Genomic DNA, 22,227 nt, shown 5'->3' with positions numbered 1-22,227 from the left:
TAGACTCCATGTCACACCTTAAGTAGAAATGATGGGGTGTAAATTATATCTCAATAAAGATGTTATGGAGGGGCTGGGAATATGACCTAGTGGTAAAGTGCTCGCCTCGTATACATGAAGCCCTGGGTTCGATTCCTCAGCACCACATATATACAAAAAGGTCAGAACTGGTGCTGTGGCTCACGTGGCAGAATGCTAGCCTTGAGCAAAAAGAAGCCAGGGACAGTGCTCAGGCCCTGAGTTTAAGCCCCAGGATTGGCAAAAAAAAAAAAAAAGATGTTAGGTACCATATGTACTGTGCACACCAATGATCTCAGCACTCCAGTCAGAAGCAGGAGGAAGGCAAGTTCAAGGACAGCCTGGGCTGTGTAGGGAGACCCTGTCTCAGAAGTAAACAGAAAGCTGGACACAGGTGACTCACACCTTTAATCCTAGCTACTCAGGAGGCTGGGATCTGAGCATCATGAGCCAGCCCTGGCAGGAAAATCCATGAGATTCTTACCTCCAATTAATCACCAAAAAGCCAAAATGGAGCTGTGGCTCTAGTAAAGCACTAGCCTTGAGCAAAAAAAAAAAAAAGCTCACAAACAGTGCTCAGGCTCTGGGTTCAAGTCCCAAGACTGACACCAAAAAATAAACTTTTATGACAATATAGAGCTTACAATAGTGCCTACCAATTTTTTCAATTGAAATTATTCAAGGCTGTATGTTTCTATGAAACTGGTTTGTGTTCAGACAATAGTGGGTCATGCCTGTAATCCTAGCTACATGGGATGTTGGCGTTGGGAGGATTATGGTTTGAAGCCAGCTAGGGGGCAGAGGACTTTATAAGACACCATCTCAACCAGTAATGGCAGGGTGATGTATACCTGTCATCCCAGCTCTAAGATAAAATGTAAATTGAAGGGTCATGTCCCAGGACTACACCCAGGTTGGGGGAAGGGCACACAACCTACCTCAACAAATACAGCAAAACAGGTCTGGAGCCCTGGCTCAAGTGGAGTGCCTGACTAGCAAGTGTGAAGCCTACTACCATCAGCCAGAAGAAAAAGGAGGCTGAGATCTGAGGATCCTAGTTCAAGGCTAGCCCAGGCAAGGAAATCCCTGAGACTCTTATCTCCAATGAACCACCAAAATCCAGAAATAGAGCTGTGGCTCAAAGTGGTAGAGCACTAGCCTTGAGCAAAAAAACTCAGGGACAGTGCCCAGGCCCTGAGTTCAAACCCCAGAACTGGCAAAATAAAAGAAGAGGAACTGGATAAGAGTTTTTCTGGGACTGGAGGCTGCTCAGTAGTGAGCACTTGCTCTATGTTCCATCCCCGGCACTGATAAAAGAATTCATCAGCATCATGCCTGGCCTATGAGTTGCTAGGAGTCGGTTCCTCTCCTCTGAAGGAAGGACTCAGGTGCCGCTGCTCTCCCCCAAGTCGCCATGACTTTGTTGTTGTGTTCCTTCTTGAGCTTGGAGGCATCCATCCTTGGAGCCAAACACAAGATGGTCAGCGTGACCCACAAACACCCCAAGAATTTCCACTGCCACTTTTGCCTCTTAGCCCAAAGCCAGAGATTAACCACCAGGAAACTGGAAGTGGCACTGTGGCTCAGAGTGGTAGAGCGCTAACCTTGGGTGAAAGAGCTCAGGGACAGCGCCCAGGCTGAGTTCAAGCCTCACAACTGACAAGAAAGCCTCCGAAGCCAGTCACTAGTGGCTCACACTTGTAATCCTGGTACTCAGGACGCTTAGATCTGAGGATCAAAGTTCAAAGCCAGCTTTTGTAGGCCTGTGAGATTCTTCAGTTAACCACCACAAGGCTGGAACTGGAAGCATGGCTCAAGTGGTAGAGCACCAGCCATGAGCAGGAGAAAAAAAAGGCAAGAATGAGGGGACCTGAGTTCAGGCCACCATAAAACCAATATTCCTGGCTACATGGGAGGCGAAGATCAAAGTTCAAAGTTAGCCTGGGCAGAAAATTTTGTGAGACTCCATCTCAACCAATGGCTGGGGTTTGATGCCTGCACTTTTCATCCCAGCAACAGGAGAAACACAGGTAGGAGAATTGGAGTCCAAGCTGGCCTGGACATAAGGCTAGATGCTACTGTGAAAATAACAAAAATGAGCTGGGTACTCATGGCTCATGCTGTAATCCTAGCTACTTGGGAAGCTGAGATCTGAGGACCAAGTTTGAAGCCAACGAGGCAGGAAAGTCCATGTCTTATCTCCATTAACCGCCAGGAAAAAAAAAATGATGCTGTAGCTCAAGTGGTAGAGCACTAGCTTTGAGCAAAAAGAGCTCAGGGACAGTGCTCAGGCCTCGAGTTCAAGCCCCATGAACAGCAGTAACAATGAAAAAGTAGAGCAGGCTACTTTGGAGCAAACAGTGAATGAGGATGAATTAATGAACTAACCCACTTCATTTGTTTAAATTAATGAAGCCTGTTGACAGTGTATTGTAGAAAGTAAAGGTAAAGGAGGGGGGATGCGTGACCCAGATACAACTGTCTGCATGTGTGGAATTGTCACAGTGCAACCCCTCTTGTACAACTATAATATATACTAATAACTAATAGTTCTTCCAAAAAGTAATGTAATCCAAAAAGAGGGGTATGGTTTGGGTGGCAGAATGCCAGCCTGCAAAGCATGCTGCCATGAGTTCAAACTTCAGTACCACCAAAAGTAAAATAAAATACCTCTTGTGTCCCCTACCTCTGTGCTGGCTGCAACAGCCACAGTGAGCCGCATGTGTCAATCAGAATTAAACTTTTTTCCAAATGTACCGGCTGTGTGTTTTTCTTTTCCCCAGATGCTGGGGATGCTAGCAAAGTCACCACTGAGCCACACCTCTGACCATTTCCTTTGTATTTGTTTTTTGTTTATGGGGTCAGGTCTATGTAACCCAGGAGGTTCTGGAACTCACAATCTCTCTGCTTCTCGAGGATGACAGGTGTGCCCACACACACTCACACTGCCAAACACACCCTATCCTCCGCCTATACACAGTCAACTGAGACTTTTGAGGATCAGAGCGTACATCTCAGCGATGGCTGATTGAAGAATTTCTTCCTTTGCACCAGGCAGGCTTCTATTTCTCCTGGGTACATGTCCTGGTCTCCCAACCCTGGCGGAGCTGCTGGCTTGGTAAGCTGCTTAAGGAGCTACCTGGGCCCACACAGCTGCAGGACTAGGGGAAGCTGGCTTCAAGCCTGGTGCCAGTGCCTTACACACACACACCCTGTGCCCTGCCAAAGGTGTGCCCCGGCAGGTGATGAACTGAGGTCACTGGGAGAAAAAGAGGACCGTGGTCTCCTTGCTGAATCTCAGGAATGTGAGCAGGAGGAGGACACAGGAAGGCCTGGGCTTCCAGGGGAAGGAAGTCCTCCAGAAGTCTGGGCCTGCCTTGGCTGCCAGAAAGATGCAGAGATGCCAAGTGAGGAACGTGGGAGGTTGACTTGGCCCCCAGCCAGGGTGAGGGAATGTTCCATTCTCCATGGGTAGCTCTACACCCAGCTCCTTGGTAGAACCTTCCAGGGCTATCTCTGCTCAGTCTGGCACTTGCCATGTGGCTCGCCATCTCCCAGCTCTTCCACACTCAGTGGAGCAACAGCACTGTGGTCCCCAAGTGTCTGGAGTATGCTGACAAGCAGGTGGATGCTCAGAACCCAACCAGAATGTCACCTCTGTAATCAGCCTCCACCGCCCCAGGTAGGTTCAATTAACCAGAGATCAAAAATATTCCTTCAGGGCTGGGGATATGGCCTAGTGGCAAGAGTGCTTGCCTCGTATACATAAGGCCCTGGGTTCGATTCCCCAGCACCACATATACAGAAAATGGCCAGAAGTGGCGCTGTGGCTCAAGTGGCAGAGTGCTAGCCTTGAGCAAGAAGAAGCCAGGGACAGTGCTCAGGCCCTGAGTCCAAGCCCCAGGACTGGCCAAAAAAAAAAAAAAAAAACATTCCTTCATAGTGGAGCATGCTGGCTCACACCTGGAATCCCATCTACACATGAGGCATAAGTAGAGGAATCTCATTCCCAGCCTGGCCCCATGCAAAATGTGAGACACCCCCCCCCCACTATGGAGCGGGAGCAAAATAGGACTAGAGGGCATGGCTCAAGTGCCTGAGGCCGAGCTCAAACCATAATACACCAAAAAAATTTTTTTTTTAAGTTAAGTGTGTCCTGAGTACACAGTTTCTTTTCATCATTGTTCCCTACATGCTACAATGTAGTGAGCATTTCCACAGCACTGACTTTGTATCAGGTTCCTAGTAGCCTAGAGATTTAAGACTCTCACCGGGCCATGTTAGAGAAGGGACGGGCGTGCCAGTAAGACGCAGGTTCACACTTTTGCATCCTGACCTGTTTGCCTCCCAGTTACATTGTGTCTCACCCTCCACAGGGGTTGGGGTGCACTGTCCCCGTGATCATGATTGGTAATGATAGTCGTCTCATGCTTTTCTTGGCAATTGGTCTATTCAGTCCTAGCATTTGGTGGCCAACAGCCAATCACATGATGCTTAAGTCAAAGATCCAGGTCCGATTTGGCCCCTCCGTGGAACTTGAACCTCTAGTCTTCCTGGGAGGGCCTCGTGTTATGGGCAGCTGGGAAGGGAGCCTGGCACCTTCTGTCAGGATCATCAAGGTGATGGGGACAAAGGTTACACTGTACGGGACAGGCGGAGCTACAGCTCCCATTGTAAGCAAACCATCCTCAGGACAGAACTAGCTGATCTCCTGAGAAAATTGACAATTGGGTAGAGGTTTTTTTTTTTTTTTCTTTGACAATGCCAGGTGCTGGTGGCTTGCACCTGTAATCCTAGCTACTCAAGAGACTGAGATCTGAGGATCACAGTTCAAAGCTAGCCCAGGCAGGAAAAGTTTGTGAGACTTATCTCCAATGAACCACCAGAAAACCAGAAGTGGTGCTGTGGCTCAAAGGGGTGGAGTACTAGTCTTGAGCTGAAGAGCTCAAGGACAGCACCCAGGCCCTGGGTTCAAGTCCCACAACTGACAAAAAAATGCCAACTCTGTGTGTGTGTGTGTGTGTGTGTGTGTGTGTGTGTGGTGTGGCTCAAGTAGTAGGTTGCCAGCCAGGCAGCTGAGCAAGCATGGGGTCCTGAATTTAAACAAAGGTACTACTTGGGGGGGGGGGGGGGAATCCAACTGGACGTGGTGGCCATGCCTGTCAGCCTAGCACTTAGGACATGGAGGTAGGAGGATCGAGAGTTCTAAGCCAGCCTGAGCTGTCTCAAAAGCAGACAAACCAACCAAAAATCTCTGGATTGAGACAATTCGAGCTGAGATTTTTTTTGTTGTTTATGATAATACAGAAACAGTCACACAACCACTCTGGTTTTCATGTTCATGTACAACAAACCCAATAGATTTTGCTCCCCACATGGTTATAGAAGAGGCTTTGTAGGGATTTGCCTCCCTCAGGGCTAACATGTACTGTGAGCTTTGTTCAGGCATGTCCAGCCAAGCTACAATGCTCAGCTGATTAGGTGGAATTAATGCTTTTTTTCATTTTTCTTTTTTTTTCTTTTTTGGTGCCAGTCATGGGGCTTGAACTCAGGGTCTAGGGGATGGGAATCAACTCCTCACTAATATAGAGTGTTTTTAACTTACAATGGGTTTATTGAGCATACCACTTGGTATATCAAAAATCTCCTCTACCCATAATCTTCAGCCTTCTTGGAAGAATCCAGGTGCTGGAAGGAAAGATCTGATGCACAAGTAGATTATCTGAGTGGCTGAATGGTTCATACCCATGGTGCCTCAGTTTCACCATCCCTACATCACAGGGCTGTTATAAGGTTGCATTTGTTGATGGAAAGTGCTTGAAGCTGTGCCTGATCCCTGGGGAAGCTACCCTGAGTGTCAGTGGCTACCGGAAGAGTTGTCTGGAGTCCAAGGTTGCTGGCACTGACCCATTCAGATCTGGCTTGGGCTTTTTGTGTTTATCCGTGGCTTCAGCAACCATCCACCCTTGGCCTTGCTCCAGCCTGCTTCTTGGGTGGACCCTGCCGTGTGACTCGTGTCTGTCCCCACTGCCCAGCAGGGTATGGTAGCTTCTAACCCCATTCTAGCCAGGACTGTGGTGACAGCCTTTGGCCCCACCCCAGAGAGGAAGGGAGTGTGCTAGAATTGCATGGAGGAAGCTGCAGGAAATTCCGTGAGACTCATCTCCAATTAACCACCAAAAAGCTGGAAGTGGAGCTGTGGTTCAAGTGATAGAGCGCCCAGGCCCTGAGCTCATGTCTCAGGATCAGTGCATGCATGCACACTCATACACATAGTAGAATTGCATGGAGACCCCCTGGGCTTCCCTCATGAGTCCCCAATCATGTCTGTGCTCTGTGAACTTACCTCTGAGCGTTGTGTCCCCAAGGTGGGGAAATCAGAGTGGCTTCCCAAAGGCACCAGGAAGGGGGGGAGAGTTTCTGTTACCATGACAAATGCTGGGTGTGTCGTTTTGTTCAACCTGGAGTTGCAAAGATGGCCTACGTGAACTGTGACCAGTTTCCCTTCCAGCTCCTGCAACCACCTGGCCATCACCCGGTCTTCCCTCTACCTACTCCACCCAACAGCCTGCTGTAAATGCCATCAGGCTCACCAGGTTGCTGCATGGGGCTGCCTGGCACCTCCTGCGTCTGCCCAGCTCCTCACTGGGTCCCAAGCTCAAGACCAGTATTGGGCGACACAGTAGGAAGCATGCATGACCACACAGCATGGGGTGGTCTGCATTCACCCAGACCCTCATCTGCTGCCTGCTCTCTTTCTCCAATCCCTTCATGCAGGTCAGTTACAGCTTGGTTCAGCCATGTCCAGTCGGAAGTACAAGGACAGGCAGGACGACCAGCCTGGTGGTGCCCGTGGAGACCCGTACTGCCAGCCAGGTGGGTGTTGGCAGGGACGTGGTGACAGGGTAGCTGCAGCACTCACCATGGCAACCTAGGAGAACTGAGGAATGTGACCCAATTCAGGGCTCATCTTGGCTCAGTGGGGTTCTCCTGAGACACCTGTGGAGGACCTGATGTCAGAGGGAGACACATGGGAGATGACTGAGGACATGTGTGGCCCTTTGTCCCATTCCTGGGAGGAAGAAGCAGGAGGTGGAAAGGCAAGGGGACACAAGGCCACAGTGGGTCACCAGCAGGCACCAGACCCAGGCTTAAATGCCCAGTGAGTTCTAGACACCTGAGCCCCAGACTGGCCACAGGTCTTCATGGTGCTGGCTGAGCAAGGAGCCCAGGTTTTCCCAGCACCTTGGTCTCAGCCCATATCACCCCTGTGGCCCCAAAGACCCAGCCTGAGGTGGCCATCCCCATCAAGCCTCCCCTGCACCCTGTACCACCAAGTAAGACGCTATTTCCCCTAAGGACTCCATTACAGCAAGCCACCCTGAATCTGTTCACACAAAGAACTTTGTAAATCAACACCACCTCTCCCTCTTTCTATTGTCTCTCTCATAGGGCCAAGCCATCGGAGCCACGACTCACCCATGTACCCGTCAACTAGCTCCCACCATTCTCCACCAGCGCGCCCCAAGACACAGCCCCCATCACCCCCAGGACCCTCTCGGCGGCCGCCTCCACCACCAGCACGCCCGGGCTCAGCACCATCAACCCCATGGAACAGCTCAAGAAATGGTGGTGCCAAGGACAACACTGCCCGCAGCTTCAACGAGAAGCCGCCATTCCCAAGCAGGGGGCCCAAGGCCAGCACCGGCCCCAGGCCTGCACCACTACACTACTGCGAAGTCTGCAAGATCAGCTGCGGGGGACTCCAGGTCAGCCCCACGTCATGTCACATCCCGGGACCCCTGAGCTGAGCAGAGGTCAGGCCTGAGGGAGGGTCCCAGGGGTCGGGCTTGGCACCTGTGAAAGAAGGATGAGGTACTTACCATCCAGTTTGTGATGGCACAGAAATGACAGGGAAGGAAGGACACCCAGGTACCAACATGGCCCTGACCCCCAGGGTGGCATCTCTTTGCAGTCTGGTGAGGCATGTGAGACACACTGAGCCACGAAGTTGACTTGGTTTCCAGCAGGTGGCCTTTCATGGTGTCCCCAGGAATCTCTCAGGCCCCCTGGGCCTGTAGAAGGCACTAGAAGTTTCCTTCTGGGCCTGGGGCCTGCTGGTGATGGGCTGCTTGCTCCTGCTGCCTGATCCTGTGCACAGGGTGAAGGGCTGTGTCCCCTCTGACCTCAAGTGCCCCCCCCAAGCTTCCCATCTTCCATTTCAGGGAGGCTGGTTATGGGATGTTGCAGGTGGTCACAGGAACATAAGGACACTGCTGAAAATGCGTGTGCATACATGTGTGTTAGTGTGCATCCTATATGTGAGCTGTGTGTGTGCTTATGCACACATATGTGATTGTGTGCACATGGGTGTGTGTATACACACAGGCACATGACACTCAAGATTTGCTGGGGAAGGATTCCTCAAGGGACACAGCTGGAGGTCAGCTGTTCCTCAGAACTGTAATTCTATGTCACAGCCCTGATGTGGCAAAACACACACCATGTTTTATGTCCTTGAATCCTCTGAGAGATCCAGAGTCCACGATCACAGCCTCTGCAGACCTATGAGTGCCTCCCTTTCCCCTCTCCCCCTGCAGGACTCTCCTCGGTCCCCTGAGAATAGCTGAGGACAGAGCATGTGTTTAAGGCCACCCACTCTACTCCGTCCCTCCTGGTCAAGGTTCTGCCTGCCCTGCAGCTTAAGCCACACTGTGTCCTGGCTTCCCACAGTGCTGGTTTCTGCAGAACCCTGGGACAGACCTCTAGCCACCTCTGCCATTGTTACACATACCACCCTCCCACCCAATCAGTCCCACCTGCTCCCATGGTCATTCCTGTGTTTGGTTTTTACCTTTCATTATGGGAATCTTGCCTGGTATAAAAGTATACACCAAGCTGAATGCACATGGCTCACGTCTGTCATCCTAGCTCCTCTGGAAGCTGAGATCTGAGGATCAAGGTTCAAAGTCAGCCTGGGCAGCTAAATCCTTGAGACTCTTGTCTCCAATCAAAATCCAGAAGTGGAGCTGTGGCTCAAGTGGTAGGGCACTAACCTTGAGCAAAAGAGCTCAGGGACAGTGCCCAGGCCCTGAGTTCAAGCCCCACAACCAACAAAAATTAATTTCTCAATTAGTTAAGTATTTGCCTTCTGTCCCACTCCCTGCCCTAGTCTGTGCTTCCAGAACCTACTATTGGCACAGATCTCCTGGGTGTGCCTGGAATAAGATTCTCTCCATTGTTCACTCTGGGCATGGGCAAAGCACGTTGGATTGGGCCCTGTGTGAGGTGTGTGTGCCCTGCCGCTCTTCTTTCTCCAGGATTGTTAAAAAAAATAAAATAAAAATCTGGGAGCCGGGATTCCACCACAGCTTGGGCCAGCAGATATTTTGAGCCCAGCAGATATTTTGAGCCCAGCAGATGGTAGCTGCGTGGGCCGCACTGCCCGTGACTCTCACGTGGAGTTCCTCCATGTCTTGGCAGCTGTCTAGAAAGCACAGGGGCCGCGGCCATGTCTGTAGGCAGCTGGGATCTGAGAGCCTGTAAGAGAAAGCCAGACATTCCTTTATCACTGCTTGCTGTTGCTGAGCTGAAAGTGTGGTGAGACAAGGATGCTTTCTTAAGAAACTGCCTATTGTTAGAAAAGAGGAAATGTGATTGATGTCTTTCAGCCTCAGCTTCTGAGTCTAATAAAGTGACAGTCACAGCCAGGAGCTTGGGGCTCACACCTGTCATCTTAGCTACTCAGGAGGCTGAGATTTGAGGATCATGGTTCAAAGCCAGCCGGAAAAGAAAAGTCTGTGAGACTGTGATCTCCCAGAAGTGGAGCTGTGGCTCAATGGTAGAACACCAATCTTGAACAAAAAAAGCTCAGGGAAGGCACCCAGGCACTAAGTTCAAGCCTCAGGACTGACAGTAAAGGAAAAATTGTCGGTCACACTTCTCTAGCGCCAGCAGGTGGAGAGGTAGGGCCCGCTGTCCCTGGCTCCCACTGGGCACCTGGCTGGTGAAACCTTGCTCAGGCCACCTTCTCCCTCTACTGCAGACATACCGGGACCATCTGGAAGGGCAGAGGCACAGGAAGAAGGAGGCGGCTCAGAGATCGGGCGCGCAGTCCAGCGGTGCTGTGCAGGGCCAGCTGCACTGTGACCTGTGCTCTGTGTCCTGCACCGGGGCGGACGCCTATGCTGCCCACATCCGGGGAGCTAAACACAAGAAGGTAGGAGGAACTCGGGCACCTTTGAAATGGCAGCAGCACAGCACCCCCTAGTGGCGGCGCTGGTGAGGGGTGGGCGTGGCAAGCTCACCTGGGCGGTGGAGAGAATTCCCCCCACTAGCAACACCTGCCTAAGCACAGCTGCTCAGAGCCCCAAGCCCTAACCCACTGTCCAGCAACAAACATGCAGGTGTTCGAGGCCCACCTACCTCACATCCTCCTGTGCCTCGGCCTTTGCACAGGGGTTCAATTTCCAGTCTGTCTCTAGGCCTAGGTCCTAGCTTCTCTCCCCACTCACTCCTAGGTTCACGGTGGGCCTCAGTCTCTGGCCCAGCTGAAGTGAAGGCAGGCTCCCCAGTGCCAGGGTGAACCCTGGGAAAAATAATCTAGGAGGCACAGAGAATGGGAGAGGTTGGAGGTGCCAGGAGCCCTGGAAACAAGTGGAACATGGGGTCAGGTGGGGTTGGGGCGACAGCCCTAGGTTGACACTTGTTCTGGAAATAAATGGGGGTGACACAGCCTCTGTTATGTGGGGTTGAGGACAGGTCTGAGCTATGAGGGTCAAAGACTCAGAGCTGGCTGTCACGTCTGACGTGGTCATTGGCATGAACAGCAGAACCCAGGACCAGGCCTGTGTGCCTTCAGCCAGAAGCACATAGGGGTCATGGCCAGCACGTGGGCAGATGCACCCAGACTTGTGCACGTTATTTGTTTGTGTGTGTGTGTATGCCAGTGCCAGGGCTTGAACTCCGAGCCTAGGTGCTGTCCCTTAGCTTTTTCGTTGAAGGCTAGAGCTCTGCCACATGAGCCACAGCTCCATTTCTAACCTTTTGCTGGTTCATTGGAGGTAAGAGTCTCACAGACTTTTCTGCCCAGGCTGGCTTCAAATGGTGATCTTCAGATGTCAGCCTCCTGAGTAGCTAGGATTACAGGTGTGAGCCACCAGTACCTGGCCTTTATGGTGGGGAACAGAGAGAGAGAGAAGGGGTTGAGGCAGGGTCTTACTATGTATCCTAGATTGACGTGGAAATTGGTATATATAGACCAGACTAGCCTCAAACCTGCAATCCTCTTGCCTCCACCTCCTGAGGGCTGTGATTACAGATTTACACCACCATACCCAGACTGTGACTGTCTCCCAGGATCTGTGCATGCACCCCTAACCCCATGTCAGTCCACATGCACTGCTGTCAGCATGTGGCCGTCAGTATGGTACAATTGGAGGAAGGGTGTTACAGGAAACAAGGGACTTTTTGCAAGGGCTGTTATGCAGAGAGTGGAGAGGAAATTCAGAGTGAGTACCCCCACCCCCTGGCAAAACCACGGCACTCCTCCCCTCCTCCTTGCGCACCCCCAGGCTGTCCTGCCTGGTACAGAAGGTGGCTCTGATAGGCATTGTTGGGGTTCTGGACACCCCCTTTCTCCCCCCACGGGGAGAATGGTAACCACAAACTCTATGAAAGAGCACTCAGCCTGGCCCTCCGCCAGCGGAAGGCCAAAGGCGTGCTCACATGGGCAAGCACTAAGTTGAGGACGGGTTGCTGAAGCTTCCCCTCCCCCCAGTCCCCCCACATGTTACCGAGGGCGGAGGCGAAAAGGAAGGCATCAGGGACACGCTGCGGTGGTGGAAGGCGTCTCAAAGACTTTAATATGGAAGGGCACTTATATAGAAGTAATGGCGGGAAAGAAAGGGGGCTGGCCAAAGGGTCAGTCATAGGCTAGGGGTCACGTTCATCAAGTGACATCACGAAACTTCCCTTTGTGGGCGGGACAACCCCATCATGGTTGCACGCACGTTTTCACCTCCCAAGGAGTGGAGGCCAGAAGGTGGGAGGGACTTCTATTGTACCAAGGCTGGTGGAAGGGCAGTCTTTCCCAGGCCATAATAATCCCCAACAAGGCATGGCATCTGTTCCAGGTCTACAAGTTGCACACCAGGCTGGGGAAGCCGATTCCCACCATCGAGCCCGTACCGAGGAGCTCCACCTCCACCCGTGAACTGGGCGGCCCCGGTGAAGCCCACTCCAGTGGGCTCAACCCCAGCAGGCCAGCCAGGGGCCAGGCATCCCGGCACAATGGTAGGAATCTCTGCAGTACTCCTGGTGCACGCACATGGGTGTCCAGCCTGTCCCTCATGTCCGTGCTGCCGTCCTCCTGTTGCATTGGCTAGATTTGCACACATGTTCCAAGGGCCATATTACTTCAAGCAGGAAGCTAAGATCCAGATGGGATAGGAGGCTAGGATGGGGTGGGGGGGGGGGTGTTAGGCGCACACTGGGGCTTGAACTCAGGGCCTGGACACTGTCCCTGAGTTTTTGTGCTCAAGGATGTTTCTCTTAGCCTTGAGCTATGGCTCTTTGCTGGTTCCTTGGAGGTAAGAGTCTCATGGACTCCTCCACCCAGGCTGGCTTTGAACCTCAAATCTCAGCCTCCTGAATAGCTAGAATTACAGGAAGGAACCACCATCACCGCAGTGGAGTTTTGAGGTTCACTCGCCCAACTGACAGCTCCCTATCCATTGCCCCATTTTACCTCCCAGCTCCTCTCCCTAGGTGGGTGTTGCTTTTCCCCACATGCTTGGCCAGGCTCCATGGCTATCTGTGGAAACAGAATTCCCACTTGACTGGGCAGACATTTTATGTTCACCCTCAGCAGCATGGTTGTTGTTTGTTTGTTTGGGGGGGGGGGGTTGGCAGGGGTGGGGGAGGTTTGCTTGTGACAGAACCCAGGGCCTTGCACATGCAAGGCAAGGGCTCAGCACTGAATACCACCCCCAGCTCTTGGTTGATTGGTTTGAGGACAGGATATGGCAATGGAGCCCAGGCTGACCTCAAACCTTCCATCCTCCTGCCTCCATCTCTCAAGGGCTAGGATTACAGGTATGGCCACCACACCCAGCAAGGATCTTTGATAAAGAAATTTCTCCCTCCAGAGGCCACATAGATTTGCCTGATTTGTAAGGTGTGGTATGACCTTTGGTCTTCCCACTGTCTCTTGGTGGATTAACTCTGGAGACCTTGTGCCCTAGGTGGCTTCTCCCAGCCAGCTACCTAAACACAGGGCTGCACATCATGGACTCAAACTGGCCTCTCTCTTTCCCAGCTGTCATGAAAGTATGTCCAAGCTAAGAAGTAAAAACAGATACAAGACTAGACATGGTGGCACATGCCTGTACTCCCAGCACTTGAGAGGCTGAGGCAGGAAGATCTTGAGTTTCGGGCCATCCTAGGCTATGTAGTTGTTATGGGGTAAGAAATGTTACAGGGCTCGAGGGAGGGGAGTACCTGCCCCTCCATGAGTTCACCACTCAGAGACAGTCTCAAACAAAAAGATGGATTTATTGGGGAAGCATAAAGCAAACTGACCGGCCAGGGACCCAGCACAGACGCGGGAGCTGAACTGCAACAGCGAAAAGCAGGCTGACCAGCCAGGGACACAGTGCAGACTCAGGAGCTAACATCGTGACCCCAGGCAGTCCTCAAATTGGGGTTTATAAAGGTAAAAGCATAGCACAGATGCAGGGGGTTGACGCAGGGGGTACAGCACGCAACAAACCAAGTGTGGCACAGATGTAGGAGGTTGACACCATGGGTAGAGCAAAGAACAAGTTAAGCCACTTACAGAAGCAGAATTTGAGGGTCTTGTTGACCTAATAATCAAGACGGAGTCAGCTCTATTCCCCCCATTTCCTACCATGTTTCCCTAATCAAGATGGAGTCAGCTCTACAACAAAATCAAAACACCAACAAAAATCAAGCCAACATGGGCTGGGAATATGGCCTAGTGGCAAGAGTGCTTGCCTCGTATACATGAAACCCTGGTTTTGATTCCCCAGCACCACATATATGTAGAAAATGGCCAGAAGTGGTGCTGTGGCTCAAGTGGTAGAGTGCTAGCCTTGAGCAAAAAGAAGCCAGGGACAGTGCTTAGGCCCGGAGTTCAGGGCCCAGGACTGGCCAAAAAAAATCAAGCCAACAAATCAACAGTGATAAATAAACTAACAGAAGAATATGCAATAACTAAACTTGTATTGTTGTATTGGGGTATAAACAATGGATAAGATGGACCTGTCGAGTCACCATGCACCAGGCCTGGTGCGGGGGTATCTGGGAACAAAGGAAAAGTTGGAGTCTTCCTCCCTGCCAGAACCCCGTGAACATTGTTTTGAAGCCTAGCACTGGTGCCTCACACCTATAATCCTAGTTACTCGGGAGACTGAGATCTGAGAATCACAGTTCAAAGCCATCCCAGGCAGGAAATTTTGTGACTCTTATCTCCAGTTACCACCAGAAACCAGAAATGGAGCTGTGGCTTCAGTGGTAGAGTGCTAGCCTTAAGCACAAGAGCTCAGGGACAATGCCCAGACCTTGAGTTCAAGCCCTAGGACACACACACACACACACACACACACACACACACACACACACACACACACAAGTAATAATAATAATAAAGCTCACAGGTACTTTCAGAGCTGGCAGAGGTGGTAGGCCCTGATGGATGAGTGTCACAGGCTCCTGTGTGAATGGACCCCTGGCCACTTGCTGAGGCCAGCAGCCTGGTCCTTGTGATAATTCCGAAACTCCTATAACAGAGCCCTTCCTTTATTTAAAGCCTTTGCTCACCCCCATTCATCGTGCTTTGACATTGCTGACTCCATGTTGAATCTTACCAGCTGTCCCAAGGTGGCAAGCCCATCCGCAGCTGGGCTCTTTCTAGCTGGAGTCACATAACTGTCCCCTTCCAGGATCTGAATCACACTCCCAGGCAGGGAGACCCAATGCGGAGAGACCCAACGCAGAGCGGGGAGTTCCCGACCAAGCTGCAAGGGACTGCTGGGAGGCAGAGCCAGTGGGCACAGACTTCGTGGAGGAGGTAAGTAGAGGCCATGAGCAGCAGATCCTGGTGCCAGCAGGACCTGCCTGAGGTCAGGCTCTAAGAGCTTCCTAGGCCTCACCCCAAGGGGAGATTTCCAGATCTGGTCCCCTTGTTTAGTTCTACAAGCATGGCTGATGCTAGAATACTCCATACAGACCCAGCCTAGAGCTCATGATGCACCAAGGCACAAGGTTCTGGATTCTGGCCTAAGATGGGGTCTTGGGAGCCACCATGATACACCCAGCCCAGCAGCAGCCAGCCCACCCGTTCACCAGGCTGTTATCTCAAAGCCCAGCTCAAGGCTCCTGGCCTCCTCGCTCACACCCAGGAACTCGCAGACACCCGCTCAGCGGGCAGGCTGAACTCATGTCCTCACCATCACATTCTGCTCCAGCCAGTAGCACATCTGGCATTTTTTCCACAGCCAGGTTGCTGCAGTGAGGACCAGGCTGCTGCGGGGAATGTGTAGCTGAGTTCAGATGAGACAGAGAAATGGTAGGGACCACAAAGAGCAAACAGTGGGCAGAGGCTGGCCCCAGGACAGCGTCATGGGACAGTGGATGCTGCCTCCAGGAAGGGCAAGGGGTAACACAGGAAGAACCAGGTGAGCACAGTGCCACCTGGCCAACGCCCCTGCCGTATGTTGTGTCCTAGGTGTGCAATGATGAAGGGAAGTTGATCCGCTTCCGCTGCAAGCTGTGCGAATGCAACTTCAATGATCTGAACGCCAAGGACATGCACGTGACCGGGCGGCGACACCGGCTGCAGTATAGGGTATGTCCATTGGGGGTGTATGGCACCATGAGGGATGGGGGCCCAGCCAGGAGCAAGGACAGAGCCCTGCATCTGTGGTTGAGTCTCTTCTGCCCCATGTGGTCTGGTGACCCGTAGAGCCCCAGTGAGCAGTGGTTCGGTGTTCTTCATCATGGCCCATGTCTCCAGAGCATCTTTGTATGAGCAGAGCGCTGGGTGACACCCAACAGCCCCAGCCTCTCTGTTCCAGCCCTGTGGAAGGCACACACTGCTCAGCTGGCCCTTCCCTAGGCACAGGGCTCAGCTGGCCCTTCCCTAGGCCTGCCTGCTCCCCCCAAAGTGCTGCTCTGCAGAGCAGCTAAGTGCCATAGCTTAGGTGAGGACCATCACTCCTTGGCTCCCTTAGGTGAGGATGCTGCCTCCCAGCCCCTCCCCCTCCTCCTCAGAAGTGGTGTTCCCCCCCCAACACACACACACACACATACCCCTAACCACCAGCCATGTCCTGGCTCAGCCCCTCACCCACTCCCACACAGAAATCAGCAACAAGGGGACCAATAGATGGAAGAATGGATCAGTAGATAGAGAAATGGATGGGTGGATGGATGGATGGATGGATAGATGATACACAGATGGGTTGAAGGAAGGGAAGGAGATAAAGAAGGAGAGAAAGAGGAGAGGCGAGGAGAATGAGGTATGTAAGTGGATGGACAGATGGACAAATGGATGGATGAGCAGGTAGGTGGGTAGGTGAATGCTTGTATGTGATTCTATGTCTGTTTTGTTGTTGTTGGTCGTGGGGCTCAAACTTGGAGCCTGGGGCACTGTCCCTGAGCTCTTTTGCTCAACGCCACTGCTCTACCACTTTGAGCCACAGCACCACTTCCAGTTTTCTGGTGGTTCATTGGAGATAAGAGTCTCACAGGGACTTTTCTACCCAGGCTGGTTTTGAACCACAATCCTCAGATCTCAGCCTTCTGAGTAGCTAGGATGACAGGCATGAGCCACCAGCACTGGGCTGGTATCTGTTTTAATTTGGAAAATATCTCCAAGCCTGGCCACACAGAAGACTTACAGGCAGATTTATGAAGCAAGGTGGGATGGCGAGCAACACCATAAGAAACCCTTCGAATGGATAGTGTAGCTGAGTTTTGTCCCTTGCTGTGTGATTTGGGGGGAGCCGGTTGTTGGCTAGTCAGCAAGCTCCCTTCCACTGAGTTTTCAACAGGCGTCCATAGCCACAACATACTTTCCCAACACAGCCACATTCAGCACTGGTAGCACAGTGGCCACCGTGGACTGTGTACTCGGCTCTGGGACCCATCTCAAAACTGTGAATGCTAAGGCCATGTTTTGCTGGATGTGCATTTGTTGTTCAGAGGCTCGTGACCCTCCTGTCTGCGTGACTGTCCCCGCCCCTCATCAGAAACACAGACCTTTTGAGCTCCACTGCCATGGTCTGTGTCATCCGAACGCTGCTCCCCTGAGCACCACTGCTCCTCAATTCCCTTTGGGGTGCAGAGCGGCTGGAGAGCAGCTGCCAGGGGGTGCTCCTGTGTGGCCAGGCCATCCGCATATTCGGAGTGACCCCACTTCTGTGCCTTCACAGAGGAAAGTGGACCCCAGCCTTCCCATTGCCTCGGGGCCCAACGTGCGCCTGCAGAAGGCGCTGGCTGAGCAGCTGCACCGGCAGAGGCAGGTGGCCCAGAAGAAGCTGGAGGACATGCGACAGCGCTGGCGCGCAGATCTGAGGTACCCATAGGACACACACACACGCACCATGCCGCGGCACCCAGCACACATAGGGGCTGCTCCTCTCCCCCATCATAGCTCAGACCCAAGTCCATCCTGGCATCTGGATGATGGACAGCAGGGGGACGGGGGGTGGCCATGGGTGGGAGCCTGGGGTTCCTTGCCTCCTCCCCCACCTCCAGTATCCCTGATGTCCCCTGACTGCCACACACTTTGCCACCTCCCCCTTCCACCCTTCAAGAGCCCCACAGCAATTTCATGGGCAATGTCCGCCTTCCCAGTGCCTGGTCTCCACACACTCAAGCAGGGCAGGCAATAGAATGGTCCCTAGGCGTGGTGGCCCAGCCCAAGGCCTCTGCTATATCCCCCGTGCATGGCTTCTGCCAACCTCCCAGCCTCCCTGCCTCACTATCCTTGTGCCTACAAGCAGGCACTATGCAGAGCACCCTCAGTGCCAGGCACTGCCTACCACAGCAGAGTCCCCAAGGCGGTGCCCAGCCCTCTGTGCCCACTGGTCCCCGCAGGGAGCATGAGGAGCGCTGCAAGCGGGTGGAGGAGCCGCAGGAGCAGGAGCAGCCCGCGGGAATGCCGTCCTGGGCCCCTGGGCCCAGTACTAGCAGCCAGGGGACACCCTCAGCCCCTCGCCAGGTGGGTGTCAGGTGCCCATGTGACTCAGGAGACCCCCATCTCCTCCTCCTGAACTTCGGGGTGCCGGGGAGGGATCTGTGGCTGGGGCTCCAGGCTAGATGGGGGTACTTGATTTGCACCTCACTCGGGGATGAGTCCTGCTTCACCTCCACCTCGGGTGTGGACCAAAGGGGAGGCACCAACCCCCCCTTAGGCCCAAGCCCCCTGCGGTCATCAGGGCCCAAGCCCTTGGTTCACCACCCCACCCCCTGGCTCTTGCACTCCTCCACTGCACCCCCAAGCTAGACAGGCCTCACCCCACCTCTGATCACTTCTGGCCACCTGCCATGGCTCCCTCACGCCAGCCTGGCCCCAGGCCCCCTTCCGGGTCCTCTGATTGCTGGTCACCACCAGGACGCAGCCCAGCCATTTTGTCCCCTGTGCCCTCCATCTGAGACCCGCTGACAAAGGCTCGCCTTCCCCACAGCCCAAGCGGCGGCCAGAGTCCAGTGATGACCGCCATGTCATGGGCAAGCACGCCACCATCTACCCCACGGAGGAGGAGCTGGAGGCCATCCAGAAGACCGTGTCCCATGTGGAGCGTGCCCTCCGTATGGTGTCCGACATGCTGGCTGAGGAGGAGCAGGAGAGGGCAGAGGAGGAGGGCTATGAACACAGGTAATGGCTGGTGAGGCTGGCAGGCCTCAAGCACAAAGTCCCAAGGTGCAGGGTTCCAGTCGTCTTCCATGTCCTGTGCCACAGGTCCCCAGAGACTTGCAGTGACTTCAGTTCCCACCACTTGGGAGGCTGAGATAGGGAGATGGTGTGAGCAAGGAGTTAGAGACCCACCTGGACAACACACTGAGACCCCACCCAAAAAAATAAATGAAATGCATTGGAGGTAAAGCTGCAGCTCGGGCAATAGAGTGCCAGCCTTGAGCACAAAAGCCAAGGGAAAGCACCAGGCCCTGAGTCCAAGCCCCAGAACTGGCACCAAAGAAAAAAAGAAAGAAAAGAAAAAAAAAAAAAACAAAAGAAGGAAGGAAGGAAGGTCACAGAAAGCTTACATTTTGGGAAACCTGTTTTTTGCAAGCAGAGGGAAGCCGGGGTGACTGTACCCCAACTCCCCACCTTGTGGACAATCGCGTGGCCAGTCATAATGCCACCCACATCCACGTGAGCCACGGCCCTAAGGAGGCAGGCAGAGAGAGCCCTCAGGTGGTAATTCCATCGCCTGGGAACTCAGCTTTCCCAAGCCCTTCCTCTCTGGGTAACAGCATCATTTTCATTGTCTTTTTTTTTTTTTAGTGTTTTTCTACTGTGGTAAAAATGTATGTCACATAAAAGTTGTCATCTTAGCTTTTTCTTGTTTTACTGGGATGCGAACTCAGAGCCTAATACTTGCTAGGCAAGCACTGTACCACTAGCCATGGCCCTGCCACTTGAGACACTCCTCTACCACCTGAGCCACTCCCCAGCTGTTTTTAACTTTGTGTGTGAGAGAAAGAGTGAGGGAGAGAGGGAGAGAGAGTATGTTCTGGGGCTGGAACTCAGGGCCTGGGTGCCGTCCCTGAACTTTTTTACTCAAAGCTAATGCTCTACTATTTGAGCCGCAGCTCTACTTCCACCTTTTTGGTGGTTAACTGGAGATAAGAGTCTCATGGACTTTCTTTCCCAGCTGGTCTCAAAACCATGATCCTCATATCTCAGCCTCCTGAATAGCTAGGATTGCAGGTGTGAGCTACTGGTGCCAGGCTCCTTTAAACTGTGTTGTATTCTTTCATTTTGGTTTGGGGTTATTTTTTCATCAGTTGTGGGGCTTGGACATAGGGCCCAGGTGCTGTCCCTGAGCCTCTTTATGCTCAAGGCTAGCATTCTACCACTTGAGCAAAAGCACCACTTCCAAGTTTTGAGTGGTTAGTTGGAGATAACAGTCTCACAGGGACTTTTCTGCTTGGGCCAGCTTCGAACCTTGATCCTCAGATCTCAGCCTCCTGGGTAGCTAGGATTACAGGCATGAGCCACCGGTGCCTCTTTTAAGTGTACCACTGGGTGGCATTTGTCACATTCACATGGCTGTGTAGCACCCCCCCACCCCCTCCAGAACTCCATCTCCAGAACTTAATCATCTCCCCACACTGGAAGTTGAGCCCTATTGAACCGTTACTCCCCAGTTAGTTTAACAGACCCACAGATACACTCCCCATTCTATAGATCCGCCTGTTGGGGACAATTCACACACGTGGACCCACACACAGACTGCCTGGTGGAAGGCACTAATAACCCCACAGAGCTTGGTAGCACACTCTTAGGCCTCAAGCCAGCCACAGGCATCCCTCCACCCCCACCCACGTGTCTACATGGGAACCTGAGTGTCCTCCACCCCGGTGAGCCAAGCACAAAATGAAATCTCGAGCTGGGTACCAGTGGCTCACACTTGTAATCCTAGCTACTCAGGAGGCTGAGGTGTGAGAATCAACAGTTCAAAGCCAGCCTAGGAAAAAAAATCCATGAGACTCTATCTCCAAGAAATTACCCAAAAAAGCCAGAAGTGGAGCTGTGGCTCAAGTCACCCAGAGATGTCATTCAGGCCATAGAGCATGCACAGGGAGCTTCTGGAGGTGATCCCATGGGCAACTGTAGATTCCAACACCACTGTCCCTTGCACACCTATGTGCACAGAACCTGGCATGACCCGGATAACACTCCCTCCTGACAGGGGCCCTGTCAGAGGGGCAGGTCTCATTTGACAGATAAGGAAACCGAGGTTCATTGCCATGGTCCCTGCAATTCAGGAGCAGGGCAGTCGGGATGGGGATCCCTGCTCCCCTGCCCTAATGGTGCATCTGTGGCTCTGTCTCCCCAGTGGCCCTCGGGCCCTGAAAGGTGTCATGCGTGTCGGCATCCTGGCAAAAGGCCTCGTCCTTCGGGGAGACCGGTGTGTCAAGCTGGCCCTTCTATGCTCCCAGAAGCCCACACGCGCCCTGGTGCAGGAGATCGCAGAACGGCTGCCTGAGCAGCTCCTGGTAAGGGTGGCCATCCCACTGGACCCTCCACCTGTGACCCTGTCCCTCCCAAACACTCCTCACCCCTGCCAGAGGTGACTGCAGCGTAGAGTAAGAGAAACAACAACATGTCTAGCTTGTCCAGGGCCCTGGAGTCCAGTCACTGGAAAAGGAGAAACAAAAATAAGAAGACACAAGTCTCACTATTAGAAACTCACAAGAAGTTGTCTTCATAGAAGTTGCAATGAAGCCCGACACTGGTGGCTCACATCCCAGCTACTCAGGAGGCTGAGATCTGAGGATCGCAGTTAAAAGCTAGCCTGACCAGAAAAATCTCCAATTAACTACTCAAAAAACGAAAGTGGAGCTGTGGCTCAAGTGCAAGAGTGCTAGCCTTGAGCAAAAGCAGCTCAGGAACAGTGTGCCCAGGCCCTGAGTTCAAGCCTCAGGACCTGCAAAATAATAGTTGTAAGCCAGGCACTGGTGGTACATACCTGTAATCCCAGCTTCTCAGAAGCTTGAGATCTGAGGATCTCCGTTCAAAGCCAGCCTGGACATCAGGGTCCATGAGACTCTTCTCTCCAGTTAACCACCAAATAGCCAGAGCTATGGCTCAAGTGGTAGAGCACTAGCCTTGAACAATAAAAGCTCAGGAACAGCAAGCAAAAAGGGCTAGAGATGGTGGCTCAGGGGTCAAATTCCAACCAACCAAGTACAAGGCCCTGAGTTCCATCCCCAGTACCACCCAAAAGGAAAATAACCCAATCTGAGAGCAGTATCTTCTTCCTGGGCCTGGAAGCACTCCTCCTATCCAGTGGGCACAAGTTTCTCGTGGAAGCTAAGGCAGGCCTCGGGGTACATAGTTATACTGGCACCCCAATCTTCCCCAGGTAGAACACAGTTGGGAGAGGCAGGAGGTCCTGGGGACAGGGAGAGGGAGATAAATGTCCCTGGCAGAGGACAGGACGATCTGAAGTG

The 22,227-nt window shown here is 52.8% G+C and overlaps 1 protein-coding gene across 1 annotated transcript in view; it reads left to right on the top strand.

Annotated features, from left to right (window-relative positions):
- Zfr2 (zinc finger RNA binding protein 2) overlaps window positions 1–22,227 on the top strand; it is a 37,775-nt gene that overhangs the window by 8,585 nt on the left and 6,963 nt on the right. Inside the window, exons 4-13 of the mRNA XM_048342003.1 lie at window positions 6,796–6,894; window positions 7,471–7,787; window positions 10,064–10,237; window positions 12,153–12,312; window positions 14,982–15,109; window positions 15,767–15,886; window positions 17,475–17,617; window positions 18,142–18,265; window positions 18,732–18,922; window positions 21,111–21,270. Of these exons, the coding sequence (XP_048197960.1) occupies window positions 6,819–6,894; window positions 7,471–7,787; window positions 10,064–10,237; window positions 12,153–12,312; window positions 14,982–15,109; window positions 15,767–15,886; window positions 17,475–17,617; window positions 18,142–18,265; window positions 18,732–18,922; window positions 21,111–21,270 (1,593 nt within the window). The 5' untranslated portion in view covers window positions 6,796–6,818. The remainder of the gene's footprint in view (window positions 1–6,795; window positions 6,895–7,470; window positions 7,788–10,063; window positions 10,238–12,152; window positions 12,313–14,981; window positions 15,110–15,766; window positions 15,887–17,474; window positions 17,618–18,141; window positions 18,266–18,731; window positions 18,923–21,110; window positions 21,271–22,227) is intronic.

The sequence above is a fragment of the Perognathus longimembris genome, chromosome 3 (assembly GCF_023159225.1).
Source record: "Perognathus longimembris pacificus isolate PPM17 chromosome 3, ASM2315922v1, whole genome shotgun sequence".
NCBI lineage: Eukaryota > Metazoa > Chordata > Mammalia > Rodentia > Heteromyidae > Perognathus > Perognathus longimembris.
This window is presented reverse-complemented; position numbering and strand designations above follow the sequence as displayed.